Source organism: Panthera tigris, chromosome A1 (genome assembly GCF_018350195.1).
Source record: "Panthera tigris isolate Pti1 chromosome A1, P.tigris_Pti1_mat1.1, whole genome shotgun sequence".
Lineage (NCBI taxonomy): Eukaryota > Metazoa > Chordata > Mammalia > Carnivora > Felidae > Panthera > Panthera tigris.
In genome coordinates this window covers 841,107-868,948 of record NC_056660.1, presented here as the reverse complement: position 1 = coordinate 868,948, position 27,842 = coordinate 841,107, and the positions used below count along the sequence as shown (strand labels likewise).

Below are 27,842 nucleotides of genomic sequence, written 5' to 3'. Positions count from 1 at the left end.
AATTTGCACAGTTATTGAAATGTTGGTAATACATTTTGTTGCTTCATTTATTTCCAAACAATACTTGAGGAGTTAAAACATAAAAATCTCGGTGACATTAGGGATGTCCATGCAATCTAGCACTACATATAAAGACTCTCGTCCATCTATGACCATGCTTTTGCCTTAGATGATTTGTGTCTGTCACTCAATAGGCCTGTGTCTTTACCATATCCCAGAAAAAGTACTGAGGGGGTTCAATCGGTTTTTAAAATCCGTTTGTGTCATCTGTAATGGTTTTTTACCAACTTGTAAACACCGTCAGTTGTAATCCCACGAACAACCGCTAGGGTGAGACGAACGAGGCCCCGCTTTCATCTTTACACGGAATCTTGGATGTCGCACGGCACCCTGACGTGCGCCGAAGACGTAGGTGTAGACGATGAACAAAAGAGAAGCCCCAGCGTCGATGTGGCTTCTCCGGGCACACCCGCCCCGGGGCGCGCCGCCACGCGGCGCACCGTCGCCCGGCTCCCCGCAGCCAGGCCGGCCCCGGTCGGGCGAAGCGATGGAGCAGGCGGTGGAGTGGGGACCCCATCGACCGTTGAGGACCAGCAGATGGTGGAAGGCAGTGGGGAGGCCGGCTAGAGGCTGGGGGAGGGCAACCGAAAGGGGCCGCGGAGGAGGACGACGGCAGCGGCGAGGGACGCACCGAGGGGAGGCTCCGGCCCTTCCAACAGGCGGGAGCCCAGCTCCAGGGGAGCCCGCAGCTTCCTCCATCTTGGTTGATGGAGGCGGGGAGCGGCGTCTGGGTCCCTCCACCGTGGCGCCCGTCCCCCAGGGCCCCTCAGACGCAGACGCCGGCATCAGGGGCCGTCCCCCCGGCCGAATGGCGGAGCCCAGTTGGGGCTTCGCGGGAACAAGTTTCCCAGCCCCACGGGGTCTGGTTTTGAACTGGTCCCAAGTTCCCACAGCAGTCCCGACAAAATGGAGGACGTCGTCTCCTCCTGCAGCCATGACGGGAGGTGGGGGGACTATTCCCCACGGGGGTGAGGCGAGGGTGGAGGCGCTCCCACTCCCCGCGGCACGTTCGGGAACCCACTTCACCCGCTGCCCCGACCTCCCACTTTCAATCGCTCCAGCCCGTGCCCGGGCTCGCCCCTCTCGGGGGGCTTCAGGAACTGGACAGGGAGGGCGCTGGGGACATCGAGGCCGCGTCTCTCCTCGGGCAGGGTCGTTGGGAGCGGCTGCAGCGGCCTGGGCGCCCAGGCCCGAGCCAGGGCAGGCGGCCACGGCCTCAGACTCGCGGGCTGTCCCGGGCCCTGGAGGGCACCCCGGGCGCCCAGGGCCGGAGCCCGCGGCCGGTGCAGCGGGCGGCGAAACTCGGGCTGCCTGACCCTGACGGACCCGGGGGTGGGGGCGGGGTGGGAGGCGGGGGTAAGGAGGGGAGGGGACGCGGCCGAGGGCCGAGAGCGGGCGGAGGGGGGGGAGTGGAACGGCGACGCCGGGGGGTGTGGCCTGCGCCTGACGGACAGCCCTTCGGACCACCCCCCCGAGGGGGGTCCTGAAGGAAGGCAGATGTGGCCAATGGACGTGCCCGAGGCGCCGCGGCCCGCCTTTCCGGCCGGCCAATGAGGGTGCGGAGGGCGGGGCCTCTCCGGGCTCGGCCGCACCGCCGCCTCCTCCGTCTCCTCCGCCTCCTCCTCACCAGCGCTAAACCCGGGACTGGACCGAGCGGAGTTGTGCGTGTGGCCGATGGCGGGGTGGGACTGGGGGTGGGTCAGGGGAGTGGGGGTTCGTTCCGCGGAGCCGCAGCCAGAACCGGGTGAGGCTTATCCCCGCTGTCTTTGCAGTCCAGATTCGCCGGTAGTAGGGGTGGCTGGGTGCAGCGCAGCCTCGGGAGGAGGAGGTGGAGGCGACTGGGGAGGCGGAGATGCGTGAGCCTCCCCCCGACCCGGGATTAATACACCACGGCGCGGCCGCAGTTGCTGCTGCCGCGTCGGGGCCTCGGGGTCTGCTCCGGGCTCTGCTCTTGTCACAGGCGTCTTCGCGTGCGGCCCGAAGGGCTGCGAGAGTGAGGGCGAGGCCGGGAGGGCTGGGTGAGGCGGACGCCAGAGGCGGGGGTCGCTCGGGGGGCGGGGGTCGCCCGGGCCGGGGCGGTGGGAGGTCGCGGGGTATTTTTCCCTTTCTTTCTTGCGGGGGGGGGGGGGGGCGGAGGAGGTAGAAAGGTGGGGGAGGGGCGCCTCAGTTCATTCTCCCGCTCTCGGGGCTGCGCTCCCACTGTCTCCGCGGCAGCCCGAGGTCCCCAAGTTTTTCGGGGCGAGGGTGCTGCCTCTTCCCCCACCGGGTCCCCTCCGTCCCTCTTCTGTTCCCTGGAGTTTCTCGTCTTGTCTAATTTGGGCGAGTTCTAATGGCGGACAGGGACTGCAAAGTCTCCGAGTCAGAGCAACTGCTTGGGGCAAATGTAGGAGATTTCACCCGGCGGTGACGTGAGCCGCTCCTTACCTCCGAACTGGTGTCCCGATTGACCGGGATAGCGCTGGGTGGGCAAATTTAGGAGGGAATACATACACCTCTCTTGCTGGCGTCGAGGGAACCTTTTGCCTTCCACCAACCCCGCCCTCCCCTTCCCTTCGATCAGGCTTGTTCTCCACCTCCCGTTCTGTAATTTGAAGAACGAGATTTAGCTACATCTCGTCGTTTAGATCCCTATAGTAGTTGTTGTGCGTTTTTTTTAAACCTCGCTTCTCCACCGCTCTGGGTTGGGGGAGGGAAGAAGAGCACGGAAACTCCTTGACTTCTTACCCTTTGCTTCCTCCCTCTGGTGGTTAGGAGTTGGTGCTACGTCCAGATGGGCTGTAATTAAATAGTTTCGCAGCTCTCTCTCCTGTCATTCTAGGATCAGGAATCACCTTCAGGCCAGTCTGGTTCGGCTTTGGCAGAAATTAAGGAAGAAGACATACCATTTGTGAGTAATTTTACCCTGCTTTTTAATTTAAATGCACTTAGTGCAATAGTTAGTCGATTTATCTTTCTGTTATCTTGATGGCAGAGAGCTAGTTGCTTAGATGGACCCTGTCCCCAGAGCCAAGTCAGGGTAATCCCTGGGAAAGCACTGGGAATGTATGCTGATACTTACACCACTGGATAGGATTTAAAGTAGGTTTCACTTTAAATGCTTTGGGTGTAACTTTTTTCTCCCACCTTCTCAGTGGATAAAAATATTTTTTTTTTCTTTGCTGTTGGATTAAGAAAGAGCGTAGGGGCACCTGGGTGGCTCAGTAATTGAGCCTCCGACTTTGGCTCAGGTCATGATCTGGTGGTTTGTGTGTTCAAGCCCTCCATCGGGGTTGCTGCTTGTCAGCCTGTCAGCACACAGCCTGCTTGGGATCCTCTGTCCCCCTCACTCTCTCTGTCCCTCCCCCACTGGTGCTCTCTCTCTCAAAAATAAACATTAAAGGGGCGCCTGGGTGGCGCAGTCAGCTAAGCGTCCGACTTCAGCCAGGTCACGATCTCGCGGTCCGGTCCGTGAGTTCGAGCCCCGCGTCAGGCTCTGGGCTGATGGCTCGGAGCCTGGAGCCTGTTTCCGATTCTGTGTCTCCCTCTCTCTCTGCCCCTCCCCCGTTCATGCTCTGTCTCTCTCTGTCCCAAAAATAAATAAAAAACGTTGAAAAAAAAAATTAAAAAAAAAAAACATTAAAAAAAGAAAGAAAAATACTCTGAATTTTTTGTTCTTTTAAGGTTGATGAAGAGAGTATTTTTTGTATGTTTGTCTTACATCTGAGAAAGCTTTCTATTTAAGTGCCCTGATAGTCCTCCAGCCAGCATCACATCAGGAGGTACATAATCTAGTTGTCACACCACTTTTAGTTCTGGGATTGACCACGAATTGGTAGTGACAGCTGGATCTCTCCATTATGATGTTAATGTATTTTTCTTTGTATCAGGAAGTAATCTATGTAATGTTTCATTTTGGTGCAATAAAATGCCCAATTCTCTGTCAGTTAATTGTTTTTTAACACCAATCCTTTCCTGAATCAGTAATTTTATTAGGAGTCTGAAGATGATGATTTTTTAATGTTTAGTTTTGAGAGAGAGTGTGTGCGTGCACGCGTGCGCAAACGGTAGAGGGACAGAAAAGGGGAGACAGGATCCCAAGTGGGCTCTGTGCTGACAGCAGAGAGCTTGACATGAGGCTCGAATTGGCGAACCCAAAGATCATGACCTGAGCCACCCAGTCGCCCCTAAAGATGATGACTATAAAAAAAGAATCACTGATTCCACATCTATTATCTGGGATTCAGTACAGTTTTAGGTCCTGCCTATTTTGTTCTTTAAAGCTGTTCCAACACCTTACAGTTGGCGATTGAAATGAAACTTGTGATTAGAGTAACTCACATGGTAGTACTCCTGCCTTCTCTTTGGCCTTGTTCTCCTTACCAGTCTTGTCTTTGCACTTAATGCTATTATTCTTCACAGTACACCTTTTTAGTTAGTTAGATCGAGGACACTGTGTCAGGATGTAGACTGCTGTCTAGCTTTTAGGAATGGATATTGTTTTAATTCAGTAATTTTTCTATAATCCCTGCGTGGTGATATTTCACATTCCCTGGAGTTTTGTGAGGTGATGGGATGTAGGCACGGTTCTAGAGCTCTGCTGGGTATTCATAGAAAAAGGGAACCAGTGAGGGGTGAGTTTGGCAGGGTAACAAGTCACTGACTCAGTTATTATCACTTAGAAAAGCCATTTTTCTCAGAGTATTCCTAGGTATTTGCAGCATGATGTAGTATAAAGAACTAGGCTTTAGTGCCAGCCAGATTGGAGTTAAAATTGCTGCTATCTTGGGGTGCCTGGCAGGCTCAGTCAGTGAGGCATATTTGACTCTTGATCTCAGGGTCATGAGTTCAAGCCCCATGTTGGTCATAGAAATTACTTAAAAAGTGGGGTGCCTGGCACTTGTACCCCAATGTTTATAGCAGCACTCTCAACAATAGCCAAATTGTGGAAAGAGCCTAAATGTCCATCAACTGATGAATGGATAAAGAAATTGTGGTTTATATACACAATGGAGTACTACGTGGCGATGAGAAAGAATGAAATATGGCCCTTTGTAGCAACATGGATATAACTGGAGAGTGTGATGCTAAGTGAAATAAGTCATACAGAGAAAGACAGATACCATATGTTTTCACTCTTACGTGGATCCTGAGAAACTTAACAGAAACCCACGGGGGAGGGGAAGGAAAAAAAAAAAAGAGGTTAGAGTGGGAGAGAGCCAAAGCATAAGAGACTCTTAAAAACAGAACAAACTGAGGGTTGATGGGGGGTGGGAGGGAGGGGAGGGGAGGTGATGGGTATTGAAGAGGGCATCTTTTGGGATGAGCACTGGGTGTTGTATGGAAACCAATTTGACAATAAATTTCATATATTAAAAAAAAAAAAAAAAAAAAAAAAAGTGGGGTGCCTGAGTGGCTCAGTCAGTTGAGCGTCTGACTTCAGCTCAGGTCGTGATCTCACGGTTCATGAGTTTGAGTCCCATGTCGGCCTCTGTGCTGACAGCTCAGAGCCTGGATCCTGCTTTTGATTCTGTGTCTCCCTCTCTCTCTGCCCCTCCTATGCTCATGCTCTGCCTCAAAAATAAATAAACAAGAAAAAAAATTTTTTTAAAGAGAATACTTAAAAAGTAAATAAAATTTAAAAACATTAACAACAAATTGCTGCTATCTTATATATTTGGAAAGTGCAAACTAAATAAGGGTAAATAAATGAACATTTATTATGGGCATTTTATAAATGAGTAAATTATGTATATCTTCCCAAGATTGCTGTTAAGATTTAATTGACTATAAAAATAGGTAAAGTGCCTGGTCCATAAGTTTTGGGACACACACATATACACATACATACTGTTAATGGTAACTGTAATTCTTATCCTCTAGGTTTTTGTGTTTTTGTTTTTTTTATTACGTGAGATTTCCTCAGGATTATCTTTCAACTTAAAACTAAGTTTCCCCTTACTTTTGTTTTATTTTTAAAATATTTATTTATTTTTGAGAGAGAGTGCACGTGCACACATGCTAATGGTGCAGAGCTCCACGTGGGGCTTGAACTCATGAACCACAAGATCATGACCTGAGCTGAAGTCAGATGTTTAACTGACTGAGCCACCCAAGCTTCCCGTAAGTTTTTCCTTTCTGCTAAGCTTTTAATATCTGCAGGCTCTTTATTATGTTAGAAATGTTAATTTGGGGGGTACCTGTTGGCTTAGTTGGTAGAGTATGCAACTGTTGATCTAGAGGTTGTAAGTTCAAGCCCCACGTTAGACATAGAAACCACAAAAAAAAGTTAATTTTCTATGATCTTTACTCATCACCCAGATAGAGTACTGATAATTTTGTAGTTTTTCATTTTACGTTTGTTTTTCCTGCATTTATCTATCGTTCTTTTTTTTTCTCTTTTAACTATTCCTATTAGAAGCTTTCCTCAGATATTTCATAATTCTTGACTGGTCTACTTGTGATTAAGAATTCGGAACTAGAAAGCAAATCAGAAAAGTGTGGTTGGGCTTTCAATTTGGGAACTTCACTGTAGAATGGTTCTTTTGGCCAATTGATGGAGAATCTCTAGAGTCATTATCTTTAGGTCTTTTCCTGTTTTTGTTGGTTCCTAATTTCATAGAGAAGAGTGTTTCTGACGCACCTGTGTGGGTCAGTCGGTTTAGCGTCTGACTTCAGCTGAGCTGGTCATGAGTTTGAGCCCCGCATCAGGCTCTGCTGTCAGCACATAGCCTGCTTCGGATCCTCTGTCCTCCTCTCTCTCTGCCCTTCCCCTGCTTGTGCTCTTCTCTCAAAAGAAATAAACTTAAAACAATTTTTGTTTTTAAAACATAGGTGAGTGTTCCTGAGAAAGAAGTCTTCCAGGCAAGAGTCAGGTCCTGAAAGATAAAGGTCTGGATGCCACCTCTGTGGGAATCAAGTGGGAGGAAACATTTCGTATGCATGATATTGAACCATTCATCCATGCTTGGTGAACCCCAGACAAAAATCTTCTGTTCTATCCAAAGAATAAAAGTCTAGAACCTTGTGCCAGGGTAGGGAAGAACCTGTCATCGTCAACATGGAGGGAGACAATAGTTCTAGGATCTCCCAACCTCATTTTAGCTCCCCCATCCCCTGTTCCAGAGATATCTGCACCTCCTGGTTTCTGAGCCTTTTGAAGATTCTACGGCATAATCAGGAAGTTTCTCTTAGCTTGTTCCATCACTATTTTAGTTTGGCTGTCTCAGATCCACTGAGGTAGTTACTCATCCATTTGCTCTTCAAATAAATTCATCTTACAAAATCTTGTTGCTTTTTTTCTTGTTCTTCCTTTCCTTGTGTGTAGGAACCTTACCATTGTTTATGGGGGTTTTAGAAAGGAGTGAAGTTAGTTGTGTGTGATTAATCTACCGACTGAATCCCTACCAGGCTATTGATTTCTAGATAGTAATTTTGTACTTGGACACTTTACTAATTCTCTTGCTATTTGTTGTAGTTGTTCATTTGAGTCTTCTTTATCCTATCTGATTACATTTTTATACCTCCAGAATCATAGCACACCTTTATTTTGTTTCTGATCTCAAATGGGAATGCTTATAGCAGATACTCACTAAACATGAGTTGGCTTTCGAGTTGAGATTCTTTTTATGTAAATATATAAATATTTGTATAGTAAGACCTGTTCTGTGACAATATAAGTCCACAAAGATGCAGTAGGACATGTTCTAGGACTAATTAATGATTAACAACGGTTTTTGTGGGGCGCCTGGGTGGCTTGGTCGGTTGAGCATCCAACTTTGACTCAGGTCATGATCTTGTGGTTCACAAGTTCGAGCCCCACGTCAGGCTCTGTATGGCAGCTCAGAGCCTGGATCCTGCTTCAGATTCTGTCTCCCTCTCTCTTTGCCCCTCCTATTCTCATGCTCTGTCTCTCTCTCTCTCAAAAATAAAAAAACATTAAAAAAAAAATTCTTAACCGTTTTTGTAACCTACGTCCTAATTATCTTTTATAGAGCCTACAGAATATAGATGGCCAAAAAAATGAACCTTTGAAACCATAATTTTTTTTATGGTGTGATTTTTTTTTTTCCCTAAGATTTTATTTTTAAGTAATTTCTATACCCACCATGGGGCTCACACTCACAACCTTGAGATCAAGAGTCGCATGCTCTAGTGACAGCTAGCTAAGCACCCCAATAATTATTTTTAAATACTTTACTGTTGATTTTAATTTTTGTAGATTCATAGAGCAAGTTAGTTTACCTTTCTTATATGTGCTAATCTTGTCATATTAACATGTCAACGTTTCTATTTTAGCTTTAAACCACTGACAGATTCTTTGTAATAATGTAAATTTTGTGTAATTGTATGTAAACATTGAAAATTGAATGGCTATTAAATCACTCAACTGATAAGAATATAACAAAAACTTTTGCAACTTTTAAAAAGCATATTTTAAAAACTGACCATGTATGCTTAAAAATGGTTAAAATGGCAAGTTTTATGTTATATATATTTTGCCACAAATTTTTAATTTCCTTCAGGAAATAAAAACAACTGAGATGTCACTAAAGGTAAATACAAAAGGGCAAAACACTCTTGTCTTTGTTTTAATAAGTCTTATCTTTACCCCTAATTAAATACCCTGTTAATTTTACAAAGTTGTTACCAATTATCTAGAGATAGTCTGCCTTTAACATTCTTATTTGGTCTGCAGCCTAACTTTTTTGCATGGTGGTGTTATAATCTTTTATCAAATTTCTCTGTGCAGATTTTCCTTTCCTTTTCCATTACTTGAGATTACATTAATTTTCATTGTATCAAAATGAAAATATGTTAAACATTGGTTATCAGTTGTAGATGATTAAGATACCAAAGGAGACTAGCTAAATGTTTAAGATTAGACACTTGTTGAAATCCCAGGATGTAAGCAAAGTATTTGCCTGAATACCTTCTCATAGGAGAGGGATTTAACTTTTTTTACTTTCTTTAATATGATCCAAGCAGACGCCAGGGACTTACATGTCCAGTTATCTGAATAAAAACCTTGGAATTGTATATTATCCCCATTTACAGTTTATAGTTTAGAAAACTTAATGAGGTGAAGTAATTTGCTCAGTGCCACACAACTAATCGCTAAAGCGTAACTTTTTCTGTTTTTGGATATTATAAGTAGTCAAAACTTTTCTGTAGTCTTCTGTTTCTGAAATTAAAGTATTTGGTCAAATTATATGCACAGTGAGTTTTAGCAGTAGTTTAACTTTTTTATAATCTGTGATTTGAGAGTAGATGAATACTTAAATCTTTTTTCAGAGATGGAGGACTGCAGTGAGCAAAGCATGGAGAATGGTCTTTCTTTTATTTTCTTTGAAAAGATTAAGACATGTCACCAGAGGATACTGTGGCGTCAGCAATAGCCCTTTTCCAGAAGTTGTTCTTCTCTGTTGTGGGTTTATTCAAATATAGATAGAAAGGACTAAGAGAATTCATGTATAACAGCTCTTATATGTCATAATTCAGTTTAGGCTAAATTATTGCCTCTTTCCTTTGAAAATCAACCATGTAACCAGTTTACTGGATGAATGTTAATCATGATCCCAACTTTTGTGGTTTTTATAACCCTTTTAAAGTGGTCTCTTAGATTTGTTATCTTTTCTTTAAAATAGACTTTCTGAATATTGATTTTCATCTTAATAAAAGATAAGTAATTTCTAAAAATTGTTTTATACATTAATTGCATATAATATACTGGCTATGAAATCGATTCTAGAGTCAGATTTCTTAGATTTCAATCCTAACTCTATCCTTTGGACATTTGAACAGGCTATGCTGATTACGTATCTTCTGAGTCTTCATTTCCTAATGGGTAAAATGGGAAAAAGAATAGTTTCACTTCACTTTTATAAGCATTAACTGAGTTAATATTTAAAGATATAACACATACTAAGAATAAACTTTACTTATTGCATGACTTTATTATCAATTAAAATTAGTTGGGAAAATTTTTGAATAGAAATGTTATGCAGCATATTTCAGTATGAGTTGTTTAAAATGGAATGAAGACTGCCATATGAAATGAGTTTTCTTAATAATTTAATACCCATACAGTTCTCATGTTCTTTATTCTTGAAATTCTAAGAACATTGAGGCTGTCATATATAAACTTACCTCAGCTTTTCATTTATCATTTCTACGTACTTACAAATATTCCAGTTATACTTAGCTTTTCTGTCTTTCAGATAGAGGTGATTTTTTTACTCATAATCAGTTCCATTACCACCTGTGCACATATCTCCTGTCTACTTTTAAGATCCTTGCTTCATCGGTTATTTACTTTTCCAGATTCTTCAATTATGTCTGTCTGCTGGATCCTTTCCTTTGTCATACCCTAGTGCAGAGCAGGTTCACAGAAGTATTTGTTGAATATAAATGAATGCTAAGAATTTGAGGCCTAGAGTTAGGGCCTGGGGTTTAAGTTCTACTCAGTCTTACCTAGAACAATTTAGTTGGTTTTCCTTTCCTGATTTGTAAAGTAGATTAAGTTGTACCTATATTATGGAGCTGTTTTCAGAATTTTACATGAAAAACCCGTAGCATAATGTCTGGCAATTTCTGGACAAGGATAAGGAAGATTTAATCAAAGTTATGTTAGAAGCGGAGAATTTGAAAAACAGTGACAAAGACGCTAGAGCAATAAGGATTAGATGATAGTCACTTTAGTAGACAAAAGTATAGTATAGTGATTGTATTTGGATCCTGGGTGATTGGTATTTGATAGAATGATTTTGTTACTATTTCCTATTTCAAAAGAAGACTTAGATTTTTTTTTTCATTGTAAAAGGTAAGTTAAATTGAGTACTATGAGTGCATTTTTTTTAAGGACTACTACAAATTGGATGATTAATTTCCATCAAACTCTGAGGTAGGCATTAAATGGTTAATGAGAGAGGAAAAACAAAATGAGTAACAATATTTTCCTTGAGGGTTGGATAAAACTCACCAGAATTTAAAATTTCATTGCAATAAAACACAATGATCATAATATACTAGAACTTTTGTTATTTACTTTCCTCTGTTACAGGTTCTTTGGCATGGATAAATGTTCAGTGAGAGGATTAGACTTGGCTGAACAGACTCCTGTTTTATTAAAGAGTAAAGCCATGGCAGCTAGCCTCATGGATGTTGGAAATTCATTTGGTGGCCCAACTAGTTCTTTAGTCAATAGATCTAGAAACTCATCAGTGGAAGATGATGATGATGATGATGATGATGATGATGATGATGTTGTATTTATTGAATCTATACAACCTCCTTCAACTTCTGCTCCAGCAGTAACTGATCAAAGAAATTTTATATTTGCTTCATCAAGAAATGAAAGTCTACAAGGAAATTATTCCATAATTCTTCCTTCCTCAAGAGATTCAGCTTCTCAGAAGAGAAACATAAGTGAGACGATTATTATCGATGATGAAGAGGACATAGAAACAAATGGAGAAGACAAGAAAAATTCTTCCAATTATATTGAATGGGGACTTCCTGGAACTAAAAATAGAACCAAAGATTTGAATTTCTCCACTTCCAGTCTTTCAAGAAGTAAGGTAAATGCAGGAATGGGTAATAATGTTATCACTACAGAATCGACTCTGAAATTCCTATTGCTAATGTTACAACCTTAGAAACAGGTATAAGCTCTGAATGCTGGGCGAGATATGAACTTAATGATTACACGTATAACATCACTGTAGAATACCAACTTGGGAGATGTCGCTAAAGGACTTCAGTCAAGTAATTTTGGTGTTAATATACAAACATACGCCCCATCTTTGACTTCACAGACCAAGACTGCAGTAGGACCTTTTAATCCTGGTAGAATGAATGTGGCAGGAGGTGAATTTCAGAATGGAGGATTTACAACTCATCATAGTCCTGGTAAGCAGTAAGTGATTTTATTGATCTTCTATACATGAAATACTTTTTTTTCTTGACTTTCATATTAAGATAGAATATTTTACTTGCAATCTACTTGGTCCCTGATTTTTCAGAAATTAAATCTGTTTTACCCACTGCGATTTACATCTGAAGTGTTTTAATTGAAAACCTCCATAATTACTACAACCACCTACCTAGTTTCTTTTTTTTTTTTTTAATTTTTTTTTAACATTCATTTTTGAGAGAGACAGACTGAGCATGAGCAGGGGAGGGGCAGAGAGAGAGGAAGACACAGAATCCAAAGCTGGCTCCAGGCTCTGAGCTGTCAGCACAGAGCCTGATGTGGGGCCTGAACCCATGAACCGCGAGATCATGACCTGAGCCGAAGTCACCTGCTTAACTGACTGAGCCATCCACGTGCCCCTAGTTTCAAATCATAGAATTAAAAAATGGAGAGTGAATTGAAGAAATAAAGTAATATGTAATAATTTAATTTTATTTAACTTGTAATAACATAACTTGAAATTTCAATTTTTGCATTTCAAATGTTTACTTTTGGACTGCTTGTCTCTTTATTTTTGTTTTTAAATCAGCATATTATGCCTTTATTTTAAAAGTTATTTTAAAAACCCTATATAGTTTTTTAATTTTTTTGTCTATTTATTTATTTATTTATTTTTGAGAGGGAGCAGGTGAGCATGTGGGAGAAGGGTGGGGCGGGGGGCGGGTGGAGAGAATCTTAAGCAGGCTCGACAATCAGCACAAAGCCCAGTGCAGGGCTCATACCCATGACCCTGAGATCATGACCTGAGTTGAAATCGGGAGTTGGACACTCAACCCACAGAGCCACCGAGGCATGCATAGAGGCCTACATTTTTAAAGCTTATATGGGCAGTCTTTTTCTGATAAAGTTAAAATATAATGAGAATTATTTAAAACTTAGCAGATCTTTTTGGCAGCTTTATCATGATTTAGTGTGGTGTTTGTTTGAGAGTTAAAATTTTTGTTTTGGTATTGGTTTTTGGTCATTTTAGTGCTTTAAGCTATTGACCAACTTAGAAGTTTAGGAAAGGACTGAAAAGGAACTAGATTTAAGAGCCTCATTTACTGCTTTTAATGGAATGCCAGAATTTTTTTTCTTTTTTTAAATTAATCTTTTTCTCTGGTTATGAGAATACTACATGATTATTATAGAATATTTGTAAGAAATTATGGCTAGAAATAAAGTATCTTTCACCTTATCCTACCAACTAGCAAGGACTACTGCTAAAATTTTGTTTTCAGTCTTTTGCCTCCATGGTTTTAAAAAAATATAATTTAGGGGCGCCTGGGTGGCTCAGTCGGTTAAGCGTCCAACTTAAGCTCAGGTCATGACCTCATGGTGCGTGAGTTCGAGCCCCGCGTCGGGCTCTGTGCTGACAGCTCAGAGCCTGGAGCCCGTTTCAGATTCTGTGTCTCCCTCTCTCTCTGCCCCTCCCCTGTTCATGCTCTGTCTCTCTCTGTCTCAAAAATAAATAAACATTAAAAAATATATATATATATAATTTAGAGCACATTATATATAATTTTGTGTTTCTGTTGGTTTACTTAATCTAAATTTTCACATCATTTTAAAAATAGAATTTTCCATGTGTATAAGATTTTTGTCTGAGATAACACATTCCTCTACCTTTTTATTAGCATTTGTATAGTATCCCATTTTTTATTGTTGAAACTGTCCACTAAATTTCTTTGTCTACATTGTTTATTATTTCTACAGGACAGTTCTCAAACATTTTGGGCTCAGTTTCACTCTCAAAAATAATCGGGGACCCCAAGATTTTTTAATTTATATCAATTATGTTATTAGAAATTAATGTGTAAGAAATTTTCTTAAGTATTTAACAATAATTACATATTATATGACAAAATATAATTTTTAATGAAAACTATTTTCAAAATTTAGTGAACAGTGCCATTTTTTCACATTTCTGCAAATCTCTTTAAAGTCTGGCTTAATAGAAGATAGTGAAGTGTATGGTATCTCCTCGCATCTATTTCTACATTGAATCTGTTGCAATATCTTGTTTTGTTTGAAGTATAAAAAAATCTGGCCTCACATAGGTATTTGGTTGTAGGAGGGAGTACTGTTTTAGTGATCTTTTTAGAGAATTATGGATAGTTACGGGTTTTTTGATAACAGTCCCAAAACTTGATAAGTGGCAGTTTCTTACAGGTTCTTAACAATGTGGAATCTGAAATCATATAACGAAGTTTTCATACTTATTACATTAAGATTCATTGATCTGTGGATGGATCTTTTACCTTTGTATGATTCGGTTACATTGTGCTTTGGTCAAATAAAAAATATATATATTTTGAAAATATCCATTCATTGAACTTCTAGATGTTGATGTGTTATTTTAAATGTTGACACTTTAGAAAGCTGTCAAGGTGACAGTGGTGGATACAGGTTTTCAAAGATGTTGATTTTCACTTGAAAGCTCAAATTTTCTCTTAGCAACAAATACTGTCATTTTTCTTGAAGTGAATTTTTCTTGATTTGTTTTCAAGAAAATGTCAGTAATCAGTTTGTTAGTTATTCTTTTAAGTAAAAATGGTATTTCGTGAAAAAAGCCTAGTTTAGCTTGCAATGTAACTATTTTATAAGTGCTTTTCCACTTTGCCTTCAGACAACCATTGTATTTTGGTATGAAACAGAAGTGTTTTAGGCATGCTTCCCTGTTCATCACACAGAATATTAAGATGTAGTCAAAGGCTGAAATCTAGTAAAATCGATACCAATTTTTATTATTTCATCGTGGATATCTGTTTAATAAATAATAACACTGGCCTTTGTCCTTAGGTCTTAGGACAGAGACTAAGTCCTTGGAATTTCCCAAGAATTGGGATTGTCTTTTCTATTTACGAGCCCTTTGGATCACATCTGAATTTGTTTGGGCTAAGACTTTGATCAGAGAAAGGCTGAGAGAGGGTCATCAGAAAGACCCATCATGTGATTAGTGTTGGAGGTTTTAGCCAGTCCAGCCTTGAGGGAGGAGAGGAAGGCTAGAGATTGAGTTCAGTCACATGCAGTGAATAAGTCTGTCAGTCATACCTATGCAATGAAACACCAATAAAAGCTAGACACTGAAACTCAATGCAGCTTCCTGGTTGTTGAGCTTATCAATGTGCCAGGTAGGTAACACACCTGATTCCAGAGAGAGTAGGCACAGAAGCTCTGCATTTGGGACCTTCCAAACTTTACCCTTCTTTATCTCATTTGATTGCTCCTGATTTGTATCCTTTATATTAAAACTGTGATTGTGGGGCACCTGGGTGGCTTAATCCGTTAAGCCTCTGACTCTGGATTTCAGCCTAGGTCATGATCTCACTGTTTGTGGGTTCGAGCCCTGCATTGGGCTCTACGCTGACAGCACAGAGCCTGCCTGGGATTCTCTCTCTCTCTCTCTCTCTCTCTCTCTCCCTCTCTCCCTCTCTCCCTCTCTCCCTCTCTCTCCCTCTCTCTCTCTCTCTCCCTCTCTCTCTCTCTCTCTCTCTCTCTCCCTCTTTCTCAAAAATAAATAAAACTTGGGGGAAAAAAAACTGTGATTTTAAGTATAGAGCTCCTCTGAGTTCTATGAGTCATTCTAGCAAATTATCAAACCCGAGAGGATAAATAAATCAGGAACCTCCTTGATTTATAGCCAGTTGGGCAGAAGTATGGGTGGCATCTGAAATGACTGGCAATCTTGTTGGGGGCTATGCCATTTAAACCTTTGGGGTCTGATGCTAACTCCTGGTTAGTATTAGAATTGTATTGACCATTTGGTGTTGGAATAACAACCATAAATAAGTGAAGGTGATACTTTTTCTTTTCTCAGATATGTGGTAGTGAAGAAATACAGTTCAGTTCCACTGCCAGCAGTTATACCCATCGCTGCTTTTGTTACCATTATTGTAAATGCCAACAGTGAAAAATGCAAATAATCTTAGTATTATTATGGAAATAGTTTGGCCTCACAGATCCCCTATTATTTCTTTTTCTAATACAGTGTTGAATAGAAATGGTGAGAGTATAGAGCCTTGCTTTGTTCTTGACCTGGGGTTAGGGTAGGGGGGCATTTGACATTTCATCATTATTAGTTCTTGTCAGATATAATTATCTTTTTTATGTTTATATAATCATTTGTTATTTGAAGTTGTTTCTAGTCTTTGCAATTGTAAACAGGTTTTTCATGAATATCTCTGTAAGTTGACACACTTCTTTAGAAAAGTTTCTGTAGGTGGAATTGTTAAGTCAAAGTGTCAACATATTTTTATTTTTCATTTAGTTTAATAATTTTAGTTGGGTTTTTTGAGAGCGAAAGAGAGCACATGTATGGGGGAGGGGCCAAAGTGGGAGAGAGAATCTTAAGCAGGCTCCTTTCCCAGTGTGGAGCCCACAACCTCAGATTATCACCTGAACTGAAGTCAAGTGTCAGACGATTAACTGACTGAGCCACCCAGGTGCCTCCTCATCAATGTATTTTTAAAGGTTTTGATGGTTAATGTAAAATTGCCCCCACCAAAAAATGGTATTACTTTTCTTACAGCATACATTTTTTCTCCATATTGTAAGCTCGGGGGTAGGAGTGTTAATGTTTGCTGAACTGATCATTAAAAGGTGGTGTCATCTTAATTTACACATCATTGAATTTTAAAAAATATATTTGCATACTTTTTATGAATTTATGTTTGCATCTATTTATTATTATGTACATCTTTTGTTTATTGAATAAGAATTAAACCTGAGAAATCATATCATGAAAACTTGTGATCTCTTTGATGAAACAATTGAAGATGTTGAAGACTTGAAATATTCATGTCCATTGAAAATCATCCTTTTGGATCTGTGTATTTCTTTTACTTACATTTTGTTTTAGAATTATTTATTAAATTTTAAATAGCTATTTGTGTAAGCATGAATTCCATCTTATGTATATATAAGCTCTTAAGTGCAGTTAAAACCAGAAACCTTGCCATGTATTTTTTTATGTTTCAACCTTGGCCATTTTTCACCTTCTGAATAAGTTTAAGTTGTGTATTTATTGGTAAATGTGGATAAGTAAGATGCTTTTCAACTTAAAAGCATAGCATAGACTGATAATATAAAAAGCATCCTGTAGTTAGATGCTATACCATCATTCCACTGAAATTGTGGCTATAATTGAGACTTGCAAATGTTATTTGGAAGTGGTTTTGATTACTCTTGGCTTGTCATCCCTTTATCTCACTAATTCAAAGTGTATTTTACATTTTTATATTTTCTTATCATTCAAAGTATCAGTGATTTTAAAATACAACAAAGAAAACATTACATGGCTCAATTGACACTCATTCATCTAAATGGAGATGTTCTTAACTACATATGTTTAAACTGTTTATGATATATGACAACAAATTTCTATTGTTTATGAAGGGTGGATGAATTTACAGTGTTCCTGAGCTCTCTAAAATTCTGTTTTTGGGGACAAAAGTGACAGAACTATATCCTTTAAATAATAACAATGTAGAATTCTAAAAAGAATGTTTACCAAGTTGTCAAATGAAGAGTGATGTTTGAAGCTGGGGTTTCTGGATGGCTCAGTTGTTGGAGTGTACAACTCTTGACCTAGGGGTTGTGAGTTCAAACACCACGTTGGGCGTAGAGATTACTTTAAAAAAATAATAAATTAAAAAAATTTGTAAATGTTTGAAGCTTTCTTAAGTGTTAAGTCAACTGTGAAAAGGACAGTCTTTTTGTCATTGTTGCTATTTTTCCTCTTTAACTTGAATATAGCAAGCATAGTAATAGTTGTCTAATTTTAGTATTGGCCCTAGGTTTTGTTTTTGCTTTTGCTTGCCATTAGCATTAGTAAAACTAATTTCTACCGGACTTCTAGAAGAAGATGGCACCAATTACATTATTATTATAATTTTTGTTACTTAGAGCTTCTCCAGAGTGTCTTATTTTAGTTTAGCTGTGCGTTCTACGTCTAAAAATTGAAGGATTTCCAAAAAAGGAAAAAGAAAAAAAATAAGAGCAAAATGAAGATTTTTGGAGTTGAGTTACATAAAAATCCAGGGCTTATAGGTTCAAATTTCATCATACAAAATTATGGCTTTGCATAAAGTACACATAAAATTTTGCATTTCATCTTATAAAAATAAGATTATTGTCCATTGACTGGACCTTTGAATCATTTAATCCTTACATTAACTTTTAGTGTTGACTCTATTTCAGTGAAAGTTATATATTCATCACCTATCTTTATATAAACAGCAAAAATCTCATCACAGAAAATACCTATAATGTAGAAATTGCTCTTGCATCTGTTTTATTTTTTATTGCATTATAAACATTTCTGGCCATTATTCTGATTTTAGGGCATTATATTTCTGCTCATATAAATATAGTGGGAAAATGAGGGCTCTAAGATCTAAGAGAAGGAGCCTCTGAGAAGTAATCTGTTACTTGTGGCTGCTTTTCTCTTGTGGGTGTGTGTTCAGTTCCAGAAAAAACTGCAGAGAAAGGCTGAAAATCTAAGTGGAACTTTCAGTAGATTCACAGAGGCCCGCAAAGAGGGATACTGGTAAAAAACAAACATGGGGCACCTGGGTGGCTCAATTGCTTAAGCATCTGACTCTTGGTTTGGGCTCAGATCATGATTTCTCTGTTTTGTGAATTCGAGCCCTATATTAGGCTTGGTGCTAGCAGCACAGAGCCTGGCTGGGGTTCCCTCTCTCTTTCTCTCTCTCTCTCTCTCTCTCTCTCTCTCTCTCTCTCTCTCTCTGTCTCTGTCTCCCCCCCCCCCCCCCCACTTCTCCCCAACTCGCATGGTCTCTGTCTATCTCAAAATAAACTTTAAAACATTTTTTAAAAACAAACAAAAAAACCCCAAACCAACAAACACAACCTTTCCAACCTTTAGTTTGGGATGCTGACCTAATCCAGAGCTTCAAATTTTTTTCAGTTTTTCATTTGTTTATTTTTGAGAGAGTACAAGTCAGTGAGGGACAGAAGATCTGAAGTGGGCTCTGCGCTGACAGCAGTGAGCCTGATGTGGGGCTCAAACTCAGAAACTGTGAGATCATGACCAGAGCCAAAGTCAGATGCTCAACCAGCTGAGCCAACTAGGTGCCCTTCAGTTTTTCATACAAACAGAATGAAAAGCAATCAGCAGCATGAAGATCCAAGGCCATACGCCAGAAATCAAGAGGAAAACAGACAATAGAAGCAAGGTTTGGGGATCCAGATAATAGGATTATCAGACAAAGATTCTAAGGAACTAATCATTTTAACTGCAGGCTGGGCAAAGCTGAAGAGTTGTAAGTGAACTGGAAGAAATCTCAGAGAAAATCATCCAGATTGAATCAGAGAAGTCAAAAGGGTGGAAATCCAGAAAAGAATGTAAAAGATGTATGACACTTGATGAAGAGGACATGTATTTAATGTTCTGGAAAGAAACAAGACAGAAGAGGTACAACTGAGAATTTTCTAAAATGGAGAGAAAGCATTAACTTACAAATTAAAGAACATTTACAAATCCAAATCCCAAGCAGGATAAATACATTAAGAAACTATTAGAAGACATATGTAGAAATCATAGTCAAAATTGGAAGCAATCCAAATGTCCATCAACAATAGGATGGATGGGGCGCCTGTCTGGATCAGTTGGAAGAGCAAGCAGCTTGGGATCTTGGGGTCGTGAGTTTGAACCCCACAAGGGGTGTAGAGATTACTTAAATAAATACAACTTAAAAAAAATAGGGCAGATAAATAGTACTAGCCACATAATGGAATTTTCAACAGCAGTGCAAAATAATGAACTATATATTCAGTGTGAATGAAATTTACAGACAAGATGTTGAGTTAAGGTAATCAGGCACAAAAGAGTACATACTGTATGATTTTATGTATGTGAATTTCAAAAAAAAAAAGAGAAAACTAATCTTTGAGGTCATAATACGGATGGCTTGTGGGAAAGGCAGGAAATTATTCAGTGAGAAAAGACCAGGCTTCTGGATGGTAGTCATGCAAGTATATTCATTATAAAAAATTTAATTGAGCTCCACACTTAAGATTTATAAACTTTATGCATACATGTTATTCTTTAACATGCAAAAACAAACAAACCCCACTGAGACACCAAAAGAACTTTTCACTAGCAGACCAACACTAAAGAAATACTAAAATATTTTTTAGGCAGAAGAGTTTAGATGCAGGAAGAAATGAAGAACACCTGAAAGTCAATAGTATGTCTAATATTTATTAGATTTTTGGATAAGTAATGTAACTTCTAGGTCTTAATTTTCTTTGCATATAATGAGGGATTTGTACCAAATAATCTACTTGGCCCCTTTTCTTAAAACATACTTAGGGTAGGATATGGAAGAATTTGATTGAGAGGTTAAGTTTAACCTGTAGACACGAATACCAAAAATAAAATGAAATAAAATAAAAATTCGATGAAATAAGAAACTCTGAAATTTCCAGAAAACAAATAGTTGTGGTATTAACAAAGGAAGCATTTGCTTTATGCACCAAAGCTAAAGTGAAAAAGAAATTTCAGAATCTAATTATTGTCCTGAGCATACATTGATGTCCCACATTCCATAGTTGTATATAAATATGCTTCCCTTAAGTATGGATAACTCCTCAAAATTACAAAAACCAGTATTTTTTCTTTGGGGTTCTTATTTCTCCCATATTAATGGTAATAACAAATCTTGTAATGGTTCCTATCCTTTGTTTCTGTCATTTATTAAATCTAGTTTGGTATCTAGATGATACGCAGGGAAGTTTGATCCCAGAAGAAGATGATACACAACCTATATTTGTTATATAGATGAATATGTAATTTTTGTTTTCTTTGGAATGGTTCAGAGTAGGAAAATTGAGTAGTAATGAAACTTCTGAGTACTAGGTGATAAAAAAAAAGTTCATTGTACTATATTCTGTATTTGCCAGCATGTCATCCTATGGTCTGAGAGAGTTGCTTTTGTTACTTGTTCCATTCTACTTTTGCTTGTAAGATAAAGGTATCTTGAAATAGGACAAAGAAAATTAGAAGCAGTAGGTGGGTAATTTAAAACTGAAAGTATAGTTGTTAATGTTAGTAGTACTTTGAAAGGCCTTTGAGGATGTGATAGGTGGAGGGGGGCCATAGACCTCTTGTTAATGACCAAAGCTATTTTTGAAGAGAGGTGACAGAATAATTCAGTACTCTAGGGCCTCAAAGCTTCATCATCATGCAAGAGTTAGTTAGAAAGGCAGAACCTTGGGGCACCTGGGTGGCTCAGTCGTTTAGGCATCCGACTTCGACTCAGGTCATAATCTCACGGTTTGTGAGTTCAAGCCTTGCATCAGGCTCTCTGCTGTCCGCACAGAGCCTACTTCAGATCTTCTGTCTCCCTCTCTCTGCTCCTCCCCTGAGCTTGCGTGTGTGCACGCGCGCTCTCTCTCTCTCTCTCTCTCTCTCAAAAATAAACACTAAAAAAAAGAAAGAAATGCAGAACCTCAGGCCCTTCCCTAAACCTGTTGATTTAGAATCTATATGCATGTATGTATGTATATATTTTTAAATATTTGACTTTTAAGTAATCTCTACACCTATTGTGGGGCCCAAACTCCCAGCCTCGAGGTCAAGAGTTGTATGCTTTACTGACTGAGCCAGCCAGGCACCCTTAGAGTCTCTGTTTAAACAAGATTCTTAGGTGATCTCGTGAATGTTAAAGTTTGAGAAACATTACTACCTGTACATAATATTGTACCATTTTGAAGCTAGCAATAATATATGATGGAGGAGTCCGTGTGTGAAGTTAGGAAAACTGAGACTTTGCAGAATAATCCATCACCTATATTAATGATTATGAAATAATATTTAGAAGGCTGAGAAGAAACTGTAGAAAGAGTTGCTTTAAAAAGTATTTTGGAAGGGTGCCTGGCTGGTGTAGTTGGTAGAGCATGCAGCTGTTGATATTGAGATCATGAGTTCAAGCCCCACATTGGGTGTAGAGCTTACTTAAAATGAATAAATGAAATTTAAAATAAATAGTGGTGCCTGGGTGGCCCAGTCAGCTGAGCATCCGACTTAATTTTGGCTTATGTCAGTGGTCTCATGGTCGTGGAATCGAGCCCCACATTGGGCTCTGTGCTGAGCATGAAGCCTGCTTAAGATTCTGTCTCTCTCTCTCCCTGCTCCCCACCCTCTGTCCCTCTCTTCTGCTTTTGCTCTCGCTCTCTAAAATAAAATGAATAAGAAGTATTTTAGAGGGGAGTATAATGATGTTCTGCATTTGCTTGAAATACACAAAACACATTGTTTAGAGGGATGAATAGATGTTGATAAAGCAAAAATAGTAAAAGAGGAGAGAATAGACTTGGTGGGCATATGAGTGGTCACTGTAAAATTTTTTCTTTTCTATGCTTTATATTTTTCGTATTAGGGAGGAAGTGGTTATGAAAATGTACATCACATACCAGATTCTGTACTTATCTTTGATTTGCATATTTGCTTTATTTTGTAATATATTAATACTTTCCTCTTTGAGACAAAAAAGTGGCTAAATATTTTTTTTGCAAATGCCCTGTGTACCAAACATACTGCTTTACTGTATGCATTATCTCATTTAGTCTTCATAACACTCTGATGAGTTAGATATCATTTCCAGTTTGTAGTTGAGAAAAGCAAAACAATTTAATGTACTTGCACCATCTAGTAAGTCAGGAAATGCATTTTGAACCTAGGGTCCTTAAGAATTGATAACTACCGCATTGCACAATTCAAGGGCCACCATTTACAGTTTGGGCACAATAGAGTATCGTTCAAATACAAAGTGGATAGGGGCATCTGGATGGCTCAGTTGGTTAAGCTTCTGACTTCGGCTCAGGTCATGATCTCACAGCTTGTGAGTTCGAGCCCTGCATCAGGGTCTGTGCTGATAGCTCGGAGCCTAGAGCCTGCTTTGGATTCTGTGTCCCCCTCTCTGGCCGTCCCCTGCTTACTCTCTCTCTAAAATAAACAAATGGCACAAAAACAGATACTCAGATCAATGAAACAGAATAGAGAACCCAGAAATGGATCCACAAACGTATGGGCAACTAATCTTTGACAAAGCAGGAAAGAATGTCCACTAAAGACAGTGTCTTCAGCCAGTGGTGCTCAGAAAACTGGACAGCGACATGCAGAAAAATGAGCCCAGACCACTTTCTTACACCATATACAAACATATTCAAAATGGATGAAAGACCTAAACATAAGACAGGAAACCATCAAAATCCTAGAGGAGAAAGCAGGCAAAAACCTCTTTGACCTTGGCTGCAGTAACTTCTTGTTCAACATGTCTCCGGAGGCAAGGGAAACAAAAGCAAACATGAACTATTGGGACCTAATCAAAATAAAAAGCTTCTGCACAGCGAATGAAACAATTAGCAAAACTAAAAGGCAGCCAACAGAATGGGAGAAGATATTTGCAAATGACATATCAGATAAAGGGTTAGTATCCAAAATTTATAAAGAACTTACCAAACTCAACACCCAAAAAGCAAATAATCCAACGAAGAAATGGACAAAAACATGAATAGACACGTCTCCAAAGAAGACATTCAGATGGCTAACAGACACATGAAAAGATGCTGAACATCACTCATCATCAGGGAAATACAAATTAATACCACAATGAGATACCATCTCATACCTGTCAGAATGGCTAACAGTAACAACTCAGACAACAGCAGATGTTGGTGAGGATGCATAGAAAGAGGACCTCTTTTGCACTGCTGATGGGAATGCAAACTGGTGCAGCCTGTCTGGAAAACAGTATGGAGGTTCCTCAAAAAATTAAAAACAGAACTACCCTATGACCCAGCAATTATACTACTAGGTATTTATCCAAGGGATACAGGTGTGCTGTTTCAAAGGGGCACATGCACCCCAATGTTTATAGCAGCGCTATCGACAATAGCCACAGTATGGAAAGAGCCCAAATGTCCATCGATGGATGAATGGATAAAGAAGGTGTGGTATATATACAATGGAGTATTACCCAGCAATCAAAAAGAATGAAATCTTGCCATTTGCAACTATGTGGATGGAATAGAGGGTATTATCCTAAGCGAAATTAGGGAAAGACAAATCTCATATTACTTCACTCATATGAAGAATTTAAGATACAAAACAGCTTAACATAAGGTAAGGGAAGCAAAAATAATATAAAAACAAGGAAGGGAACAAAACATAAGAGACTTTTAACTACAGAGAACAAACTGAGGGCTGCTGGAGGGGTTGCCTCTGGGACGGGGGACAGGCTAAATGGGTAAGGGGCATTAAGGAAGGCACTTGTTGATATGAGCACTGGGTGTTATACATAGGTGATGAATCACTGGTATCTACTCCTGAAGTCATTATTGCACTATATGCTAACTAACTTGAATGTAAATTAAATAAATAAAATGAAATGAAAAAAGAATTCAAAGTGGATAGTTCCCCTGGGATTGTGCCACAGGGTTGCCTGGCTCTGACCATTTGCTTATAGGGCTGCCTCACTATTCTGTTAAACTTGCAAAATGAAAATTTTAAAATATTTTTCTGATGTGAATTTTGAATTGTTCCATGACTTTTTCTTGTATGTTTTATTTTTAAGATTCTTGGATCTCCCAGTCAGCATCATTTCCCCGTAATCAGAAACAGCCAGGGGTGGATTCTTTATCACCAGTGGCCTCCCTTCCTAAGCAGATTTTCCAGTCTTCAGTCCAACAGCAACTTACTAAACCAGCTAAAATCACTTGTGCACACTGCAAAAAACCTTTACAGAAGGGACAGACAGCTTATCAACGAAAAGGATCAGCTCACCTCTTTTGTTCTACCACCTGCCTTTCTTCCTTCTCTCATAAGCGCACTCCAAAGAAACGCAATGTAATATGTAAAAAGTAAGCTGTACTTTTCAACCTGGCTCCATATAATTGAAAACTGGCAGTATAGATGTGTGTTGAATGTAATTGAGAGCTGTACAGATTCATGGATACAGTTGTTGCAGAGATATCTTCAAGTTTATTGAGCTTGAGTTATCCTAGAGTGTGTCAGAGCTGTGAGTTCATCTGTGCTGTCCTTACTCTTGGCAGGAAAGGAAAATGTAAAAATTGACCCTCTCTCTGCCACTGACTTTGCCTTGCTCCTTCCCATCTTTTACCTTCGTTCTACCAAGTTGCTACCACCTTTTTTGAGTCCTTCAAAAATCATAATAACCTGTGAGAAGGTTCTTGTGCTACAAAATGTTTTTACCTCCAAATCATCTCTTGCTGTACTATTTAGGAACTCTTGACAGTGAAACCAAAGGTGGGTTTTGCTAGATCCAAAAATTACAGTTGATTCCTAGGATTAAATCATGAGAAAATGAAAAATGTCATTTCTTGTTCATATATTTGACTTTTATTAAAATGTAATATTCTTAAGTTTCATCTGTCCCTTGTGTTTCAGAGATGCACCTACAAAAAAAGCTACTGTTCAAGTTGAGTCAAAAGAATCCTCCCAAGAATTTTGTCGTACATCTTTGCCTCCCTGTGAAGACAACCAGAATCTTAGAAAAAGAGTTAATAAATCAAGATGTATAATCTGTAGTAAACTAACAGAGGTCTGGATTTTTATATCATGTTTAAGCTACTATGTAGGTTAACAAGGATAATTTTAAGTGTTATTATATGTTCTGCCATCTACATAATACGCACGTCCTGGATCTACACAATGAAGTTAAAGGAAAGGATGAGGATATGTTAGAACTGTTTTGTGAACAAATATCCCATTCGCATGCTATGGAAAGTACACAGCTATTTCCATGGAAGTGGATATACTCCTAAACAAAGTAATGGTGCATTTTGTTCTTACTAGCCACTCTAAATAATAAAGTGTAGTTTCAGGACATGAAGGAAGCAACCAATCCTGGTACAAGAATATGTAGACCGAGTGGAGTGTAAGTGTGTTGAAAACTTCACGTTTCTTAAGTGGTATTGCCATCTTTCCAGTTGCCTAAAGAAGAAACATGCATACAGGCAGTCTTTACGTAACAAACGCCTTGGCAACTGAATTTGGTGTTCCTTGGAGCCATGCAAATTGAGGGCATGATTTTATCTCAGTTACCGCCGAGCTGAGCAAAGCGAGAACCATCTTATTTATGCATATACAGACACCATCCTGAATATAGTAATACTGATTCTTTTAGCACCTTCCATGAATTTTCTAGGGCAGTGAAGTTTATAATAACAAAAATTACCAATCCATTTCTTTTAATTAGGTCGTATCAAAATCTTCTAAACAGTTTGTTTCCTCTAGTTTTTAAGTGTCTCTGGGGAAGTTATTACTGACCTTATAGCTTTTTGTTCCATGAATCTTACTTTAGTGTAAGATCAAAGATAAAAATGAAAGAATAACAAAATGTAATTTTTACTCTTTTCCCTGAATATTTCTTCCACTGAGAAATTATTAGAGATTGTTTCTTTTGAAGAAACTAGTTATCTCCTTGCTTACTGTGCTAATCTGGCTCATTTATTTAATAAATTCTGGCTTTTCTTTTAGATTCGTCATGAAGTCAGCGTTAATAATGTAGTACATAAACTGTGCAGTAACCAGTGCTTTAATAAGTACAGGTTAGCCAATGGTCTAATAATGAATTGCTGTGAACAGTGTGGAGAGTACTTGCCTAGTAAAAGTGCTGGAAACCATGTCCTGATGATTGAAGGTCAGCAGACAAGATTTTGCTGCCAAAGTTGTGTTAATGAATATAAACAGGTAATTATTTTCAATGCATTTTAAATGATTAAGTATACAATAGCTTTTCCCTGTTAGCTTACATTAACCAGATTTATCTTAGAATCTCATTTAGTTCCGTTTTTGTCAGTCACTGAGCTGTCGCATCTCAAATGAGTATTGAAATCAATTGATTGTTCCAAGCTAGTCTTCCTTCCTCTTCTGTGGTTTAGAATAGCTTGAAAAGAATAGGTATTAACATAAATGCTTGGTGGAATTCACCTGTGAAGTGAGTCCGAGACTTTTGTTGAGAGTTTTTTGATTGTTGATTCAATTTCAGTACTGGTTATTATCAGTCTGTTCAAATTTTCTATTTCTTCCTGATTCAGTTTTGGAAGATTATATATGTTTCTGGAATTTACCTGTATCTTTTATGTTGTCCGTTTGTCAGCATTTAATTTTTTATTATTGTATCTCCTTATAATCTTTTGTATTACTGTAGTGTCATTATTTCTTCCCATTTCTGATTTTGAGTATTTTTTTTTTAATGAGTAGCTAATGCTTTATCAATTCTGTTTATCTTTCATAGAACCAGCTGCTGGTTTCATTATTCTTTTTTTGTTTGTTTGTTTTGTTTTTTTGGAGAGAGCACGTACAAGGGGGTAGAGGGGCCAGGGGGGTGAGAGAGAGAGAGAGGGAGAGAATGAATCTCAAGCAGGCTCCATGCTCAGAGTGGAGCCCAGCACAGGGCTTTATTCCATGACCCTGGCATCATGATCTGAGCCAAAATCAAGAGTCAGATGCTCAACTGACTGAGCCACCCATTGTTTTTTTTTTTTTTCCTATTGTTTTTCCAATCCTTATTTAAATTTATTTGTACTCTCATCTTTATTATTTTATTAGCTTTCAGCTCACTGTTCTTTCTCTAGCTCTTTTATGTATATGGTTAAATTGTTTTAGATTTGGCTTGTTTCTTGAAATAGACCTGTATTGCTGTAAACTTCCCTCTTAGAACTGTTTTTGCTGTATCTCAAAGATATTGGACTACTGGCATTTTGTCTCCATGTATTTTTTTTAATTTCCTCTGATTTCTTCATTGATCCATTGATTAGTAGCATGTTGTTTAGCCTTCATGTGTTTCTGTTTTTTCCCATT

The 27,842-nt window shown here is 39.2% G+C and overlaps 1 protein-coding gene across 8 annotated transcripts in view; it reads left to right on the top strand.

Moving 5' to 3' along the window:
• Nucleotides 1-390: 390 nt before the first annotated feature.
• ZMYM5 (zinc finger MYM-type containing 5) overlaps nt 391-27,842 on the top strand; it is a 33,845-nt gene continuing 6,393 nt past the window's right edge. The window contains exons 1-7 of one of the 8 annotated variants that reach the window (XM_042957939.1): nt 391-408; nt 2,879-2,947; nt 11,099-11,615; nt 11,853-11,946; nt 24,592-24,877; nt 25,425-25,578; nt 26,517-26,729. In XM_042957939.1, the coding sequence (XP_042813873.1) occupies nt 11,109-11,615; nt 11,853-11,946; nt 24,592-24,877; nt 25,425-25,578; nt 26,517-26,729 (1,254 nt within the window). In that variant the 5' untranslated portion in view covers nt 391-408; nt 2,879-2,947; nt 11,099-11,108. The other 7 variants (XM_042956423.1, XR_006208334.1, XM_042998449.1 and 4 more) reach the window with 7 other exon arrangements.